The 19,505-nt window shown below is 29.6% G+C and overlaps 2 protein-coding genes across 6 annotated transcripts; both read left to right on the top strand.

Annotated features, from left to right (window-relative positions):
• Window positions 1-3,359: 3,359 nt before the first annotated feature.
• LOC114193043 (zinc transporter 4, chloroplastic-like) lies at window positions 3,360-9,504 on the top strand. 3 transcript variants are annotated; one of them, XM_028082740.1, is made up of 5 exons: window positions 3,360-3,562; window positions 3,649-3,688; window positions 4,104-4,708; window positions 7,554-8,039; window positions 9,311-9,504. In XM_028082740.1, exons 1-4 carry the CDS (start codon window positions 3,365-3,367, stop codon window positions 8,007-8,009), a joined length of 1,299 nt encoding a protein of 432 aa, XP_027938541.1. In that variant the 5' UTR covers window positions 3,360-3,364; the 3' UTR covers window positions 8,010-8,039; window positions 9,311-9,504. The 3 variants fall into 3 exon arrangements, with proteins under 3 accessions (XP_027938541.1, XP_027938540.1, XP_027938539.1); XM_028082739.1 differs by lacking the exon at window positions 9,311-9,504 and adding an exon at window positions 8,505-8,684; XM_028082738.1 differs by lacking the exon at window positions 9,311-9,504 and having other exon boundaries at window positions 7,554-8,188.
• Window positions 9,505-13,463: 3,959 nt separating this feature from the next.
• On the top strand, window positions 13,464-19,030 carry LOC114193858 (putative GATA transcription factor 22). 3 transcript variants are annotated; one of them, XM_028083821.1, is made up of 3 exons: window positions 13,464-13,573; window positions 17,969-18,256; window positions 18,370-19,030. In XM_028083821.1, exons 2-3 carry the CDS (start codon window positions 17,978-17,980, stop codon window positions 18,697-18,699), a joined length of 609 nt encoding a protein of 202 aa, XP_027939622.1. In that variant the 5' UTR covers window positions 13,464-13,573; window positions 17,969-17,977; the 3' UTR covers window positions 18,700-19,030. The 3 variants fall into 3 exon arrangements, with proteins under 3 accessions (XP_027939622.1, XP_027939621.1, XP_027939620.1); XM_028083820.1 differs by having other exon boundaries at window positions 13,464-13,917; XM_028083819.1 differs by lacking the exon at window positions 13,464-13,573 and adding an exon at window positions 17,162-17,456.
• The last annotated feature ends 475 nt before the right edge of the window (window positions 19,031-19,505 follow it).

The following is a 19,505-nucleotide window of genomic DNA, read 5'->3' as shown; positions in this document are numbered from 1 at the left end:
TAATGTTATATGTGTAAGGATGGCAACGGAGCGGGGCGGAGCAGGGACGAGTTTTACTATCCCAGACCCATACCCGTAAAAAAAATTTATCCTCATCTCAATACCTAAATCCAACGGGTATCAAATTTTTGTCTCATCCCCATCCCCACCGGGTAACGGGTATAATCTTGTACCCATACCCGTACCCGTTTTCTTACTACTTTAATATTAATTTTAATTAATTTTTATAAAATAATAAAAATTTACGATAAAGGAAACATAATATTATCAAATATTCAATATTAGGAGGATTATTTGTTTCTTCGATATCTAATACTTTAAAATAAATTATAATTGTTTACATTTTATATTAGAATACCAAATAAAATCTCATGAGAACCAAATCATTTATTAAATTTTTCAAACATTAATGAAACCTAGTTATAAATTTAAAAAATATTTTTAAAATAATATAAAAGGAAAAAAATATTCAAATTAAAATATATTTTAAATGTTTGTTTACTTCAATTTTTTAAACTATAATAAATATATTTTTTATACACTAATAAAAGTTATAATACATTACTAGATCAAAATGACGAAAAGAACAAATAATAAACATAATAATAAAATTTTAGCATAGATCGTGTATCTTTTGAACTCCAATATATGTTGGATGGTGGTAAAAAAATATTCATGGCAATTACATTACATTTTTATATTGTAGTAAATAAAAATTATTTATACAATTATAGTGAAAAAATTAAAGTATGGTTGTAATGAGTTAGAAAATAAAAAATAATTAGACAAAATTTATCGAAATAATATTCTACATGATGAAAGTAAACAAAATATAAAAATATTAAAAAATTAACAAATGTGTGTCTTATAAACAATTTGGAGATTATTGAAAGAAATCGCACAAAAAAAAATATATATATAATTAAGGGTATGATAGGATGAAAAATATCTTAAAGATCTAATAAAATTTTTCAAATATCAACATATATACTCAATGGTTGATAAAAAATGACGCAAAAAACAGATAATAAACATAATAATAAAATTTTATCATAGATTTTATATCTTTTGCACTCCAATATATGTTGGATGGTGATAAAAAAAATTCATGGCAATTACATTAAATTTTTTTATTGTAGTAAATAAATTTTTTTTATACAATTATAGTGAAAAAATTAAAGTATGATTGTAATGAGTTAGAAAATAAAAAATAATTAGATAAAATTTATCGAAATAATATTCTACCTGATGAAAATAAAAAAATAAAAAAATTAACAAATTAACAAATGTGTGTCTCATAAACAATTTGAAGACTATTGAAAGGCATCACACAAAGAAAAACAAATGTATATTTAAGGGTATGATAAGATGACAAATATCTTAGAGATCTAAGAAAACTTTTCAAATATCAACATATATACTCAATGGTTGAGAAATAACAAAAATTATTTTAGGGAAACAAAAGAGTTCTTCAAATGAAACAAAAATTAATAATAATAAGTAAAGAACTTTTATTTTATTTTATATTACCTAGTAAATGAAAGGTTTATGCTGTTAAACACTTAAATTGAGAGTACTAAATATTTTCATGTGAAAGGAAAATATACAATAAAAAAATATTAAAAAATAATATAAATATTCAAATGTTAGACATAAAAGTTTTTTAATTAACATACATAATTTTAATATAATTACATAAAGGTTGTGATAAGATAAAAAATATATTGGAGATGCGAATGAGTTTCATGATAAACCAAATAATTAGAAGAAATAAAAATTAGAAAGTATATATATATATATATAGTTAGTTAATTAATTAATTATGAATATTTTAATAATTTAAATGAGTATGGAGATATGACGGGGACGAATATTATAGCGGGGATATATACATCTCATCCCCATACCCATACCCATACCCAGTCAATGCGGGGATTCCCCGTCAAAACGGGGACGAGTTCAGACAATACCCACAGGGACAGGTTTATTTGCCATCTCTATATATGTGTGATAAATTAAAAAAAAATGTTTTGATTGATAAAAAAAATATTACCACTTTACCCTTGTGTAGAGATGTGGTATAAGTTTAAATGTAAATAGTGAAAATTATATTAAAGTAAAGTTGAATTTGTTATTTATGATAAAAATAATTAAAATTTGAAAAATAAATTTAAAATTTATAAAAGGCATTTGTAGGAATAAATGTCAAATACATTATCTTAAATAATTTATTTTATATAATTATTAAAATCATTGTCATTATTAATATTAATTATAATATTATAATTTGTTAAAATTTGTTGTTATTAATATTAATTATAATTATAATAAATTATAATTAAAAAATAACTATAATAAATTACAAAAATTCATCGTACACAAATATATGATTTTATTTCTTCATACTATGAAAATTAATATGAAATTATGATTTATCTTTTATTTAAAATTAATTTAACTAAATTATGATTAATATATTTGTTACCTAAATTAAATTAAATTATATAAATAACCTAATTAAAGCTGTACATACCAAAATACTACCATAACCGATTGCAGGATGATTTATAAAACCATGGAATCGATTCCAGTCTCATTATTTGATGAGAATCGATTCTAGTTTACCCTCACTAATACAGAACCGATTCTTCCACCTCCATAATCGATTCCACCATGCTGAATAACTTAAAGTAGGTTCAGACAAACAGAGAATCGATTCCAAACCCAACAAAACACCCCATAATCAATTCCATTAACATAGCATCACCAAAAATTGGTTCCTTCTTCTTATAAATCAATTCCATTAACACCCATATAAACAAAAAAAACAGTAAACTGAAACAATGAAATCTGATTGACCGGTAAAAGATTTTATACTTGAAAAATGAGATAGAGATCATATATATATTTTTTTTCATCTGAGAAAAAAGTTATGTATGCCTTTCGTGTGCCTGCAAAACCGTTCTTTTAACGTATAATATGTCTACAAAACTGTGGTCCATTTATTTTATTCTTATTTTTGGTGGCATAAGATTATCTTGATTTAATTAATGTTGGAATTGAATTGATAGATTATAACTCATTTAGATTAAAATTTTACCTAAATAATTCAATATCGCTTTCTACAGCGTCAATAAAACAAATTCCCCGTCAAAAGTCCAAAACTGACGTAATCATAGAATAAAGTAAAAAGAAATTGTAAACTCATCAAAGCTAAAGAAATGAAATAAAATCATACCTATTTAATTTTTGAAATTAAATTATAATTTGTTAATTGTATTTTGGGTTTAAACGTGGATATTAGTAACATGGTGTGAATGTCTTTATTCGTTGAGATGCTACCACAGTAGTCGGATAGTCGGTTATGAATTCTGTTTCCTCCCAACGACGACGTTCACTCTCACTTCATTTAAGTGCTCCCACCACAGTCCACACGCACGGCACGTGCTCCCCTTGTTCCAACCAAAGCCATCTTCTTATTTCTTTTTCATTTCCCCCAAAACAAAACTCACACAACAGATTAAATTCCCACACGCTCCCTTTCTCCATGTTTCTAATTCAGGTTTCTTCTTCGTTTTCTCTTTTCCACTTCTATCACTTCCTTTTCTTATCCATCGCCCTTCTCTTCTTCTTCTTCTTCATTTTCAGGATCTCTTCTCCCTCCCGCGCCTCCACCACGTCTTCTCAGGTACTCCTCTTCCCTCAATCTTCCAACCTATTTTCATCTTCACACCTTATTTTTTCACCACACTCCTCGTTCTGCTTCAATTCCTGCAATTAAAATGCAAACTCCTAATTCAAACCACAAATTACAGTTTCCTCGTCTTAATGCACCAAAATCTTCAATAATTAACCTAAAACAATAAACATCTCTCATTTTACTTGCTAATGCCTCAATTAAATCAACAGGTACTTCATTTCTCGAATTAAATCGATTCATAAGCTGATATTAATGACTGAATTAAGCAGGAAAGTAACAACGAGTGCATATATATGTGATATATATATGATTTTGAAAGAAAAAAAAAAGTTAAAGAAATGAAAGAGTCTAATAAACGGTTATTAATTCGGCTATTTGATTGTGTTGTATTTTCTTGAAGCAGAATCGGTTTTGCAGTCTCTAAGCGAGTCGGTTACGAGTTCGAGTTGCAAAAGCACGGAGTTGGAGCAATGTCGCGACGAGTCAGCGGCGTTGGTGTTGAAATTCGTGGCGATGGCGTCGATTTTGTTGGCCGGATTTGGAGGGGTCGCGATTCCGCTGGCGGGGAAGTCGCGGCGGTTGCTGCGGCCGGACGGAGATGCCTTTACGGCGGCGAAGGCGTTCGCGGCGGGGGTGATTCTAGCCACGGGGTTTGTGCACATGCTGAGGGATTCGTGGGAGGCGCTTGGAGACCCGTGTCTGAGAACCTACTGGGGCGCGTGGGCGAAGTTTCCTTTCACCGGTTTTTTCGCCATGGTGTCCGCGCTCTGCACTCTCCTCGTTGACTTTATGGCGACTGCGTACTACGAGCGGAAGGAGGAGCTTGGGCGCGTGGAGCGTGCGAAGGTCGTAGAGTGTGGGAGTGACGAGGAGGCGCTGTTGGAAACGGGAATAGTGGAGGTTAAGGACGTTGGGGGAGAGGGAAGTCACGCGGTGCAGCAAACACACTCCCACTCGCACCACCGTGATGATGTGGAAAGTACCGTTCGGCACGTTGTGGTCTCACAGGTAATGCATTTACTATTCCTTGTTTGTTTGTTCAAGTAATATTGGTTACAATTTACTAAAATTTAAATATAATGAGAAATTTCTTAAATAAGAAATAAAATTTACAAAAGAAAAATGTAATTTTTATTAAATTTGAAGTAGTAATAAAGAGTATTTTTTAAAAGAGTGTGTTATAAGATATGGTGGTAAAGTTTTGCCTTTTAAATATGTGTGATTTCGGGAAAATTAAAAACAATAACCGGTCATGTTTTAGTTTTGTAGTGTTGATCTAGATGGTTTCTTATGGATATTTGCTTGCTTTTCTTTTTGAGCAACAGTATATTGATATCTTAATTTTATTTATACTTATTACATATTCAATTTTTATTTTTTTATTACATTATATAACTTATAAATCTATCATATTTTTATTTTATATATACAAGCATAAACCCACTTGTTATAAGAGTGTATATGATTTTTTAAATATACATAATATTATATTAATAGATAATAATATTGTAATATTATTAATTTAATATATAAAATAAATTTATATTTATTAAAAGAAAGATATGTTTATATGATTTTTTAAATATACATAATATTATATTAATAGATAATAATATTGTAATTTATTAATTTAATATACAAAATAAATTTATATTTATTAAAAACAAAATAAAATGAATAGAAAAAATGAAAAAAATAATTATAGATGAATAGATAAAAAAGGAAAGAAGATAATTTTATGAAAAACATGTAGTTTTTAAAAGTTTAACAAATAATTATATTAATTATATTATAAAGAGTAAAATTAAAATTATGAGATGTAAATATATTTTTTAATTCCCATGAATTATTTTGCTTCCTCTGTTTTAGCAAAAAAATAGCTTGGTACTTCAAAATTAAGTTGGAGGGGATGGTAGATGGTGCTTTTGAATAAAAGTATTTTACGAATTGAGAGATGTTTAAAGCGGCACAAATATTAGATGCCATTCTCAAGTAAGTATTATAGTATTAATAATCTTATGGTACATCATACTATGTAAATGAATGAGATTAAGAAAATGAGAAGTGTTAAATTTTATTTAATACATTCTTTTACACTTTATTATTAGAAAAAAAAGTATTGAGAATTACAAAAATGTAAGTACAACTTATTATTTAGAAGTTGTTACACGTGATTTTATCATTTTTAAATAAAATTTGTTTTGAAGAGGAGTGTATTACTGTCATGAATGTACAATATTGTTGCTAATACTACTCATTAAAAGGTATTTATGTTATTAATCTGTTTTAATTAAATTTAAAGTTTTAGTTTTAAATTGATTTTGTTTTTGAATTTTTTTTGAAAGAAGTAAAAAAATTAAAAAGACTTGCGGTAAATTAAAAATTTTATATTAAGAATTTGTTTTCATACTGGTAGCAAAATTCAATTTTTGTTTTCAACTAAACAGGCAGTTTTAAGATTAAAAATATATTGCTTTTAAGAAAAAAAATCATGTATAGTTGCAATTATTAAAAACGTCTTATTTTAATTTATTTTTGTTTTTTATTTTTTCTGAATTTAATAAATCATCTTACATATATAATAAATGATTTTTCTATTGAAAAAGTGATACTTTATATATAAAGAAGAAAAAAAACTCAAACAAACTCACCCAAAATTTCAAGCGCATGCACAAGGAATTATTTTTAATTATATAATAGTTGCTAGTATGACACTTTTTCAGTAAATGTTTTATTATTGGCTAATATTTATTAAAAGTTATAAAATCGAAAATATTTAGTTAAAGTTAGAATAAAAAATTTGTGATTTTAGTAAGTTTTATAATAAAAATGCTTCAAAAGAATATATTCCCTACATTTTCGTGAAAAAATAAGAAATTCAAGCACATAGTTATTTAGTGGTTACTAATCATTCATTGGCATTGCGTAGAAGAATCATTTTGTAGAAGAATCATTTTGGATTGCTTGGTCTATAAGTGCATCGAGTCCTAAAAGTTTCGTCCATCAATTTTTGGTTACTTTTTTTAATACAAAAATGGATGGAGCAGCCGGTGTGGACCTGTCAATGGAATCAATTATTATTTAGCCGAACTAATTTGGTTTGAAGCTTTGAAAATAAACTCATTCATCTACCTTTTCTCACACCCTTTTACTATGATGTCTAAACCGTTTTTACATTTGCCTTTATACTGTTGTCTGCTTATATTTTTAGTATAATGTTATTTTTTTATACCTTACATTTTACACTTATTAAATCATCTAACACTTCTCTTTATCTTATCCTTTTCTTTCTCGTATCACCCATTCCATATGCCATTCTTGTTCTCTCTTCCGTACCACCCATCCTTACATCAAAAGCATTGAAAAAAAAAATGATTTTTCGCTACAGTTTGATTTTTGTGCACTCTTAATTTAAAGAATTTTGCAGCTGTCAACTAGGCAATAATCACCAATATATGACTTTTCAAATAATTATTAAAAACTTAAACCATTTCATGAAATATGGTGAGATGTACGTATACGTCTTTATTTTAATTAATTCTTTTTAGTTTAGTATGAAAAATATTAGACACGCTCTCTGTCTTAATACACGCTATCTTTAACTTCAATTTGTTAAAAAATATCGTAGAAAAACTGTGGGTTTACTTTTATTTAATGACCCTGACTTAAAAGTTATGTAGTTTGTAAAGTAGTAATGTGCCTCTTCTCGTGTAGTGTCTGCTAGTAAAATACTATGAATTTTCTAAAATTTCTGAAATAAAGGGTCCATGAAGATTGCTTAAAGTTTATTTTGATTAATAATAATTAACAAATAACAAATTATGCAAGCTTCTGACGTCCAACTTGTATTTAGGTATTGGAACTTGGGATTGTATCTCATTCAATGATAATTGGGTTATCTCTGGGAGTTTCGCAAAGCCCTTGTACGATGAGACCCCTAATTGTGGCATTATCGTTCCATCAGTTCTTCGAAGGATTTGCACTTGGTGGATGTATCTCCCAAGCCCAATTCAAGACCTTGTCAGCAACACTAATGTCATGTTTTTTTGCACTAACAACGCCCCTAGGTGTTGCCATTGGGGCTGCTATTGCTTCAGTTTTTAATCCTTACAGTCCAGGAGCACTCATCACTGAAGGCATCTTGGACTCTTTATCAGCTGGGATTTTGATGTACATGGCTCTAGTCGACTTAATAGCTGCAGATTTTCTCAGTAAGAAAATGCATTGCAACTTTAGGCTTCAGATCACATGTTACTGCTTGCTTTTCCTTGGAGCTGGATTGATGTCTTCACTCGCAATTTGGGCATGATCCTTCTCAATCTTGTAAATTATTTTTCAGGTAATATCCATGTATAGTTTATTTGTTTTTATTGTTCTCATATACCTATCTATAACTAATTAACTCTAGAAAAAGACAGATAATTATAACATTACATCATGTGTGGTTCTACTTGTGAGCCCACTCAAAATATGTCACAACTTAAAGCATGCAACTGTACTTAATTATTAATACTGTGGGATGATATCAGGCCTCCATCATAATAAAGTATTGTGGCATTTCAATACTAATTAATATGAAGGTTGTTAGCTTCAGGTTCACATCACCTTCATCCCCACATTGGTTGCATTTATAAAAGTCAATGCAACTGCTATTTGGGTTCTTTCATCATCCTGAAGTATTGATGTTCAAGATAGTTTTACTTGACTTAAATAAGACTAATAAATTATAATACTTTAATCTTTTGAATATTTTAACTAGTTAATTAAAATTACTTCTTAACCTCGTTTGCTGTCGTTTTTGCAGCTGGTAAAGTGTTAATAACAGGCAATAGCATGTAGTAGTGTTCCGATGAAAGGTTCACTTATAAAAGTCAAGTTATTCTTGTGTCACTCACTGTGATGCCTCTCCATTAATTGGCCTCACCAACAATGCGTGAGTGTACCCTAACAAAATTAATCAAACATATCTATATTTACTCTCGTTGAAAAAGAGTAAATATCTTTTCATATATATATAATTTTTTTTTCATAATCTCTTTATAGAACATTAACAAAATTTAAATGCAATCAGGGTGCTTTTAATTTTTTTTGTTTGTGATTTTAGTCGTCTTATTTTCTTTATACCATTTAATCTCCAGATTTTAGACAATTCATTATTTTATTCTAATTTTTCATTTTGTATGCATATATACTATTTCTTCTATTGTGATGAAATAAAACACTAAATTTAGCATATTCATTGGTAGTATCATTAAGAAAAGTCCTGTTAATTAAAATATAAAAGAAATCACATCAATTTACGGATTGACCCAAAATTGTAATTTAATGTCTGAGGACTAAATTTGTGAGAAAAAAATCACGTATAAATTTGTTATTTATATAAAAGAGTAATGTTACCATGACACATATTACATTGACATATGTTGAAGGGATAATATTGTCATAAAAAAATTTATATTTGTAAAGAAAAAAATAAATAAAGAATGATGAAAGGTAATATGAAATGATCGTAGAAAAATGTTCTGTGTCATCGCTAAATTTTTTTACTATAAACTAATTGATTGTCTGAACATGGTGAGTACCTAATTTGCACTCTCCATTTCTGGCTAGACCTTCTTTAGAGTCTGGAGTCTTCTCCATTCAAAGTTTGGTGCCAAGGGAGAGTGAAGAAGTTGATATAAGTTGAGAAGAAACATAATGAAATCTTGTTAGATTTAAAGTTTAGGAAAAGATATGGTTGTGACAGGTAACTCAAGCAAGATAGAGACAGGAGAAACTCATAAATCATGTATTAATCACGCAAAGTGTATTTATTCACGCCTTATTTATTAAATATAGATTTGTTAATTCAAAAATTTGCATAGTTTAATTATATATAAAGAGTTCATAGCAATTAAATTAGATTTAGTAGTTTGAAAAATTAATAGGTTAAAAGAGATTATGATTTAAATTAATTGGGACTATCCATAGTTTGACTTGTTTAGCTTGTGGTTTAAATATATTTAAGATTGATATCTAAGTTTAAGAATAAATCTATTTATAAACTAATAAATTATATTTTTAAGTAAAATTAATTTTATTAATATGATTTAAATTTAGATATATAATTTTAAATTATTATGATTTATTTACTTTTTTAAAATAGAGTCACACCAATCCATTTCAAGCTTATATAGATCCGAGGTCCATGACCCAATTTTTCTATTTTTAATGTATAGTAGTTATTGGGCTTAAGTTTTCTAACTTGGTAATTGCTTCTTGTACCCAATAAAAGGTTTTTCGAAAATATTTTCATTAAAATGAGGAAATGTTTTTTTTTTTTAAAAAAGAAATTTCAAAATTATTTATTGTTTTTCGAAAAATAAATTCCGAAACTAATGAGGTGAAGAAAGAAAATTACCGTGCAGAGAGTAATTCCCCACTATCAGTACCCTGTTACATCTTAATAAAGTTAATCTATTCGACTTTTGCTTTCTGCATTCTCAAAATTATTTCTGGACCTCTAAACTAATAATGAAATTACAAAATTACCCCATAAACATTTATACACACATGCAAAATATTATTTTTAATATGTCATGCTTTAATAGTTAATATAATTTTGCCGATAAAAAAATAGTTAATATAATATTATTTGAGCGAGTAACTATTGTTTAAGCTTTATACATATTATTATGCTTCTTGAGAAGAAAGAATTACTTTATATTTATCTTTATTTGACTAGGAATAAATAGTTTGAGTGATACAAGGCATGTCAATAGGATAGATAGGGTATGGGTAATAACTTTTTCGTACCTTACTCATTTGATAAATATTCATCTCATACTCGTATCTATATCTGTTGGATATCCGTTATGCGGGTACCCGCATAATTTTTTAATATCCATGGATATCTACGAATACTTGCGGATATTTACAAAAAAAATAAAAATAAATATTTAACAACATATTTTAATGGTAAATTCAAATAAAATACAACACATAACCTTCATAAATTTCAAACAAAGTCCAAATAATTATTTAAATAGCATTGAATAATAGTTTACAAAGAAATGATTTTTTTAAAACTAACTGATAAAAAAATAACTTATTCAAAATCAATATATTAATATATTAATATTTTAATCATTTTTTATTTTTTAATTTAAATCAAAGTATAGCGGTACAAGTATCCACGGGTACAAATACTATGATACCCGTACCTGCCCCGTTAACATACAAATATAAAAAATACCCGTACCCCCGTTACCTGTCGATATCCATTTACAATATTAATTTTCTATCCGTTGTGAGTTTTATCCGCAAATACCTACCGGTACAGATTTTGTTGACATCCCTAAATAAGAGTAATGTTTGAGCAATATGTCACTTTGTGCTCAAGTAAAAAAAAATGTAAAAACCAATAATTACATAAATTTTATACGTGATATTTCAATGTCAAATTAATTATTTTCTTTATTCAAAAAAATTTAAAATACTTATTTACATTCACTAAACATCCAAACCAATTACTATGCTGGAGGCCTAGTAAAGGACCTTAATAACCAAACCAAATAATCTCAAACTTGAATCTCCACCATTTCAGCAAATTCAATATTCAATAACTTTTCATTCCACAATATCAAATTCATGAATAATCTAAAATAACTTCTTTTTGTTTGGCAAACAATATGAAAATGAAAATATATGCACCAATATTTAGTAATTGTCGAATATTTAGGAAATAAAATGAAAAACTACTTCAATTATTTTAAAAAGGTAATAAACGAAAGGATCTTAAAAAAAAAAACTTGAGAATTAGAAGAAATAAGAAAAAGAAAAGAAATAAACAATAAAGGAAGAAGGATACGTTCCTCAAATTAAACATCGTAAATAAATCTGATTTATATAAAATAAATATCAATACTCGTTAAACATTGTAAAAAAATAAACATTCTTTTTTAGAGTTATTTATTTATTTTTTCCTATTTACACTTTTTGAGCTAAAATATTCGAGTATCGTTGATCTTTTTATAATCCATCATGATTTTCATTATATTATAATCAATTTGATTTAAGATGATTTATCAACCTATATGTAAACGGGTTGAAGATACAATATAATATAACCTAAGAATAGACAGTTTTTTGATTTGGAATCACAAACTCATATCATGAACCACAATATTTTTGTTTCTATATTACTTTGAGCATTATCTATGAGTCTCCAACAAGATTTTAGTGATAAATGAATTAGTATACGTTCTTAACACGGTTCTGTGTGTATTCTCCTTCATAATCTTTGAAAGCAAAGAAGAAAGACGAAGCCGTATAAAGCCAAAGAAGCAAGAGAATGAAGAGATATGAAAATAGTAATGTATGAGATTATATATAATTTATATGATAAAGAATGAAGGTACGTGTGAGAGATAAGAGTCACTCCCTGTGAGTGATGATAAGTGATGTGAAGGGTTTGTCTCTGAGTGTAAATGCAAGTGGCACTCTTCATGTGGGTTTATTTCAAGCTACCAAAATCTAATCCTTAATCATAATCTATGGATATAACACACTTTCTTATCTCATCATCTTCTTTATTCAATTATTAAACATTTATAACATATATATGTATACTTTACAAGGATTTTGGCATTGATTTTTATAGAACACATGTTTTAATAAAGATGAAAAATTAATTATTATAAGGGTATTAAAGTAGAGTATTGCAATTAACACATTTGAAGAGATGAGTAGGGCATAAGATTGAAGGTCATTTTCAGTGTTTTTGGTAAGAAGAATGTAATCATTGCTTCTTCATGACTAGTCTATCGTACATAAAAGTAAGTAAAATAGAAATGGAAAACAAATTATGTAATAAATAATTGATTTTGTTTTTTGAATATATTTTTCTTGTTTTTGGTTGTTCAGAAAACATGGAAAAGAAAAGATGAGAAGGGTGCGAGGGTGTCTGTGTCAGAGACGTGGCTTAGTGGCAACGTTGAATGTTTTGTTGTAGAAACATATATCTCTTGAGATCTGCACAATCTTCATCCCTACTATGCCTCCAAAAACATCAACACTTCATAGTTACTCACTAGAGCCGGAGAACTCAGAATATATCAATTTAAGGAAATACACATCAATATTAAGTTTTAATATTTTATATTCAAAATAATATTATTAGTTTTTATATAAATAACTCATTGTTTATTGTTAATATTCTTTTTTTTAAAATTACATATTAAATAACAATATTTTTTTGTTGAGTATTCGTGGATTTATGCCTTAAGGTGTTGGACTTGATTAAATTTGTTGGGCACTTTTATTTAAATTTCTCCTCTTATTTGTAGGGGTGTTTATGCTCGAAAAGATTATTATCTTGTGTGATTTCCAACAGTGGTATTAGAATTAGGTTCTAATCAAGGAAGGAAGAGGAACAATTTGACATGCTGACAAGAATCAATAGTGTGTGTTGCGTATTTGGAAAGAGATTCCCTTTGAGTATAGGTAAGTTGCTTATAATAATGATGTGAAAATTGCCGACAACTAATTTGATTGTACAAGGCAACGAGAGTTGATGACGAGAAAAGATTGTCGTCGTTAATGAGTTCAAGCTATTAGTAGTGGTGAAAGTGAGAAGATTTATTGATAGCATGTCAGATGTTTGTTCCTCAGTATTTGAGACTTTTGGTCAAAGGATGATATATATATATATATATATATATATATATATATATATATATATATATATATATATATATATATATATATATATTTATAGGGTTTGGCTCCTAGGGCTCTCGAGAGTTGTAGAGAGCACCATGGCAGCCAGAGGAAACTTCCCACAGAGAGAAGATCAAAGCTTCGAAAGGGAAAGCTTGTGCTGGAAAGGAAAAGGTAAGATGTTTCTCTATTAATTTGTTGTATAATTTCTTATACAAAGCAAAGGAAAATCCCTATCTTAAATAGGGTTTCCGAAAACCTAAAGGCAGAAAGGGGGAAAGCCAAGAGGAAACAAATTACTGCTTCTAAGCATTAATCCCTAACTATCAAAACGACTCAACAACCTCCCTTCAAGCTGGATAGTGTATATTTACCAATTCGAGCTTGGAGACGATTGATCTGTTTTGAACACAATGAGGGGACTTGGTGAAGATGTCAACAAGTTGTTCCTTTGAGCGAATGCAGAGCAGATGAAGAAAGTTAGCTTGGATCTTTTCACAAACGATGTGGTAGTCAAGGTCAATATGCTTCATCCTTTCGTGAAAACTTTGGTTGTGGGCAATGTGTCTGGCCGATTAGTTATCGTAGTATAGAGTAATTGTGGTGGAAACTTGAACGTGGAAATCTTAAAAGTAACCAAGAGTTCTTCTAATTTTGGTTTATCTTTTGTTGTTGTGATTTTCAACAGAGGTAATGCTTCTGTTGTTGACACTTTCTTCATTTTCAATGGGCTCGAGTTGCTCAGTTTGCCCATCATTATCATTATCAATCTCAACAATATGGTTTTGTTTCAGTAGTAACATAACCATTTAGAAAATCATCAACGAAAACATTCTAACCTTCTTTGTTACATGAGGTTTCAATATTATTGTCAAAATTCTTATAAAGGGAGATATCTTCATAAAAGACAATGTTCTTCATAAAGGAGGAATTGTTTGGAATATTAACAGATATAGGTTTTATTTTATAGAAAGTAACAAAATAATTTTTCTCATGGGTAGCATGATCAGTGGCCCTTGTATCTATAATCCAGGGAAGGTTACTTATTTTTCTCCTGGTGTGTTTTTTTGAACTTGATTGATGTTGTGCGAATGTGTCCCTTTGTTAGTATTTTCCAACATCTTTAGCAGTTTTTGTATTTGTTCAGGAGTGAAAGAATTGAGAGGATTGTCAGTATTAGTTTGTTTCACATTTTGGGTTTATGTGGAAACAACAAAATCTTCTTTGCAAGCATTTGCATAGCTTCATTCATTATGTCCTCCTTTGTCTTGGTTATTGTGATTGTGAATCTTCTTATACCATGGTGGAAATCCATGTTTGGAGTAGCATTAATCATAATGTGGTTCGTCTTGTGGCATTAGGAACATTGCTTCCCATAATTGGGATTTCTTCCCCTTCCTCTTCCTTGAGCACGTGAGCCAATGCCACGCCTTTGGGTTCTCCAAGTCTAGTCCTCTTTCCAATTATTTTGTCTATCAACAGTGTTGGCTAAAATCTTTGTTTTAGTGGTCTGATGAGTGACTGCAGTGACTTGTCGTTCTTTTTACATGATGAGAGAAAATACCTTATTCTATTGAGAACCGAGGCCATGTGTGCCTCTGTGCATTTTCAACCTTCCATCTTCTCCACCAGAAACCCTAGGTAGTCATCATGGTTCCACCATAACTCCGTCAGCCACCGCAATCTTCTCCTTCACCGTAAGAGCAATTCGTGAATCGTGTAACCACCATGGAACCTCCATGTTCTTCATACACGAAAACGTGAACACCGCACTTACATAAACGCAAACAAAAATCACAAACCCTAAATCGCGTCTCCTCCCCCAAATCACGAAACCACCTCCGCCGCAATGATAAGTTTCTTCACGCTGTCGCCACCTACATGTCTCGCCACCATCAACGGCAGATTTCCATCCATGCACAACACCAATTTGCCACACATCTGCAACAAAACGAACTCACGCCCACTTCGCAAGCCCCAAATCGCACTTCGCCAAGCCATAACGCGAATGAGCCAAATGTTGAGTACTCGCGAGTGGCCGGAGCGCAACAGCAGCAACATTAGCGGACGTGGGTGAGGGAGAGAGAGAATGCGCACGCGGTTCAATTTTTGTACCCTAACGAAACTTTTGGCCTCGGTTCAATTTTTAACTAAGGCAGAAAACAATTTTTTGCATTAGTTCTATTCCACCCGAGACAGAAAACGGTTTTTGGCCTCAGTTCAATTTTTAACCAAGACAAAAAACAATTTTTGGCACCGATTCAATTCCACCTGATGCCAAATATCATTGCCCTAGTGGCATTTTTGAAACATTAGCCAACTTTTAGGCTTCGAGTCTTCAAAACCGAGGCATATAAGATCTTTGGGCACCGATTTTCTAAGAACCGAAGCAGAAAGACATTTTTTACTTCGGGTATATGTTGAACCGAGACATAAAAGTTGAAAAAAATTATAAAAATGTCACCGTGTAATTTTATTTTTCGGTTAAGTCATAAATGAGACTTATAACGCAAGTTAAAAATGACAAAACTGCACTGGTGTAAGCTTTTACATAGTAGATACTGTAATTGTTTCTTGCTTCTTAAGCATTCAAAAACTATTACTTCTGGAGTAAATAATGTAATTTAAAATCATTTGATTCGATTTAAATTTCAATTTAAGGTATAACGGTTTAATATATAACCAAATATAAATTATAATACATTTACATGTTTAAAAAATAATATTACTATTTTTTTAAATATATTTTTTTATAAAATGTCTTAAACTTATTTAGGCCCGTACCAAAGAGAGCTCTCACAAAAAAATTATCCAAAACAATTGAAGTCATAATTGTTTAGTTTAGGTGACATTTTTAGAAAATTTTCAAATGGTTAGTCAATTTCCTAGAAAATTTAGTAATGAATATCATAAAAAAATCTTATATTTATTATTTCAAAAATTTTAATCAGATATATTATCAATCCCTTATATTCATTCCACTCATGTTTCATTTTTATAAAATTAGCAGGATTAAATATGTTTTTCTCTCTTAACTCTTGAAGTGTAAGATGAAATTAATTTCTCTTTGAAATTTTGACCTAATTTAATCTTCCAACTTTAAAATTGCGTGAATTTAGTCCTTTTAATCAGATTTTCGTAACTTTATTTATCATTTCAAATGGATTTCATGGTAGTCTTTGAGTTGTTTACACAGTTTGACATACTTTTATTTCAACGTTAATTAAGAAACTATTATTAAACACGTTTGAAACGTCAAATATACTTAACAAAATTTGGTTAAAATGACTAAATTCATGCATTTCTAAAGTTAAAAGACTAAATATGGTCAAAGTTTCGTAGGGTGACTAATTATAATTTTCACGAAAAGTTAAAGAATCAAAAACATATTTAACCCAAACTAATATTATAACAACTCTACAACTAATTCATTCCACCACCTCTAATGACCTCTTTTGTTTATATATAAAGGTATATATTTTCTCTTTTTTATTCAAATCAAAACCCCAGTAGGTGTTATTGAAAACACACGATTCTTAGCCATCACAACAAAGCAATTAAAGGAGAGAAAGAGTGATTATTGGAGGTATTAATTCAAAGCCCTTCATGATTCTCAACATTATTTGAAAGTTTATGTTCATGATCATCATCAATTTGTTGAAAAAAAAAACCATAAATATTTAGTATATAATTTGACAGGAGGAGAGAAAAAGTGCAGAAATGGTTGATTTTGTCTCTTGTTAATGTATTTTGTTTTTGTATGTGAAAGTAATCACGTGAATGGGTTGCAGCAGACAAGTCTTCTCTTTTGAGCCTCTCCTTGTGTTTATAAGAACCCTACCACCCTATGATATCTCTCTTTCTCATTCGTTGTTATTTCTCTTCTTATTCTTCTTCTTCTTCCTTCACTGTCTCTTATTTTCTCTCCATATCCATGACTCCTTATTCAGCTCCTTCCTTACAACCTCAAACCCAAATCTTCATTTCTCCTAATAATCAGGATTGCCCTACCTTTTTTAACATATTTCATGCAAAACCCACACAAAATTATCAGCAGGTAACATTTCATATTCATATATTCATATATTCAATATATTCAACCTTCTGCATATTTATTCTTTACCATTTAATCACACCCTTCTTGCCTATTTTAGCTTTATCATATATCTATCCACTATACAAATATATAGTAGCTTAATTTCATCATCTTCATTGATTAGGTCAAATTTATTCTTCTTAATGATAATTATGATCACAAAAACAATAGAGTTTCAATGAAGTTCAGATTCTCTGTTAGAAGATTTTTTGATTTTGATGTTCGTTGAGCATTAAAAATACACTATATCAATATTTTATAAGTTTTTTTAATATATTTTAAAATTTTAAAATTAGTGATCATCAATAAATTTTGAAATCATACCTAAGAGAGAATCCAAATTCGTTGTGATGATAATTCAAATTTATTCATTTTCAATTTTCTTTCTCTTTCTATTCCCTTCTCTAGTGTCTCTCTTTTTCTTTCACTTACCTGGGTATTAATCTAACACATATGTTGATGTTGAATATTAGGATGAGACGATGGTACTGCATGATGGATCATCAAGCAATAATCTGAATTCAGGTGATCCAATTAGGAACAGAAATGAGGGTAATCTAGGCTGGTACAAAACGGAGGAGGAAGACACAAAACATAGTCACGGGTCTGGGAAATGGATGTCTTCAAAGATGAGGCTAATGAAGAAAATAACGAGTCCAACCTCTGACAGATTCAACCCTCGTAATAACACCACTAGGGTTTGTTCCGACTGTAACACGACCACTACCCCACTTTGGAGGAGTGGCCCTAAGGGTCCCAAGGTTAATCAATCTTTTCCCTTTGCAACAATTAACAACTTTTCAACACTACCACTGTGCAAAAGTGTTTTACTTTGAACATGAATTTATTAACATGCAACATTTTGGTGGTGCAGTCGCTCTGCAATGCCTGTGGAATTAGACAGAGAAAAGCAAGAAGGGCAATGGCTGAAGCTTCTTCAAATCCAATAAACTCAGTGTGTGCAAAGACAAGAGTGTACAACAAGGAGAAGAACAAGTACAAGAACAAGTACAAATCCACTACTACTACTACTGCTTCTTCTGCAGGTTCATCTGAAGGGGTGAGAAAGATTGAATGTTTCAAAGACTTTGCCATAAGCTTGAGCAGTAAAAAGTCTTGTTTCCAACAAGTGTTTCCACGAGATGAAGTAGCTGAGGCAGCGATGCTTCTGATGGAGTTATCTTGTGGTTTTCTCCACTCATAATTAACTATGTCTATATCTAGTTAGATATTTTTGGCATTTGCTTTTGTTTTTTTACTTTTATATAGAAGCATCTCGTAATTATTTTTGTCTGGTTCTGACTTTTGAGCTGTGAAATCGAGCTGGTGTATTTGCAGCAGAACCAAAACATTGTCGGCTTGGTGTTAGTGATATGATACAGTACTACTGTACCAAGATTTTTTCTCTCAGTATCGTGGTAATCCTTGTTGTATGTGGTGCGAATTGTCCATGATGGAGACTAAGTGAGCTGAGTTACAGTCGAATCGTGGCGTTTGGACTGTTACACTTTTAAGTAAAAAGAGTTGTGCCTTGACTAATGACTATAACTTTTGATTTAGCGAAAAATGTTTGATGTAAGTCGAGTTACAATCGAATCATGGTATTTGAACTGTCTTCCTCAATTTAATGTATATATAAATATGATAATACTTGTTAGTAAATAATTTTCAAAACAAATTTAACCAGTGTATATGTTGTTGATATGATAAAGTTTGATGACAATTTCTGTATATGAAGATAATAAGAGAAGAAAAAAGTATGTGATAAGTGGGATGCAATATGGAAATAAGGGACGTTAAAAGAATTGTTTTATAAGGTATTTTGTAGTTAACTAGTTTGATATTCTCTGCATCCAAACAAAATTAATTGGTATGATATTTTGTAGCTTGAATTCATGTGTTAAGGAAAAACGACAGGTGTTGCAATTGCAGCATGTTAACTGAACAGAATATAATTTTAAAATTTACTAGAAAATTTATTAGTTTAATGTAATGGAATATATATATACC

This window comes from Vigna unguiculata, chromosome 8 (assembly GCF_004118075.2).
Source record: "Vigna unguiculata cultivar IT97K-499-35 chromosome 8, ASM411807v1, whole genome shotgun sequence".
NCBI lineage: Eukaryota > Viridiplantae > Streptophyta > Magnoliopsida > Fabales > Fabaceae > Vigna > Vigna unguiculata.
Note: the sequence above shows the minus strand (reverse complement) of the source record. Positions and strands in the feature narration are given on the sequence as shown.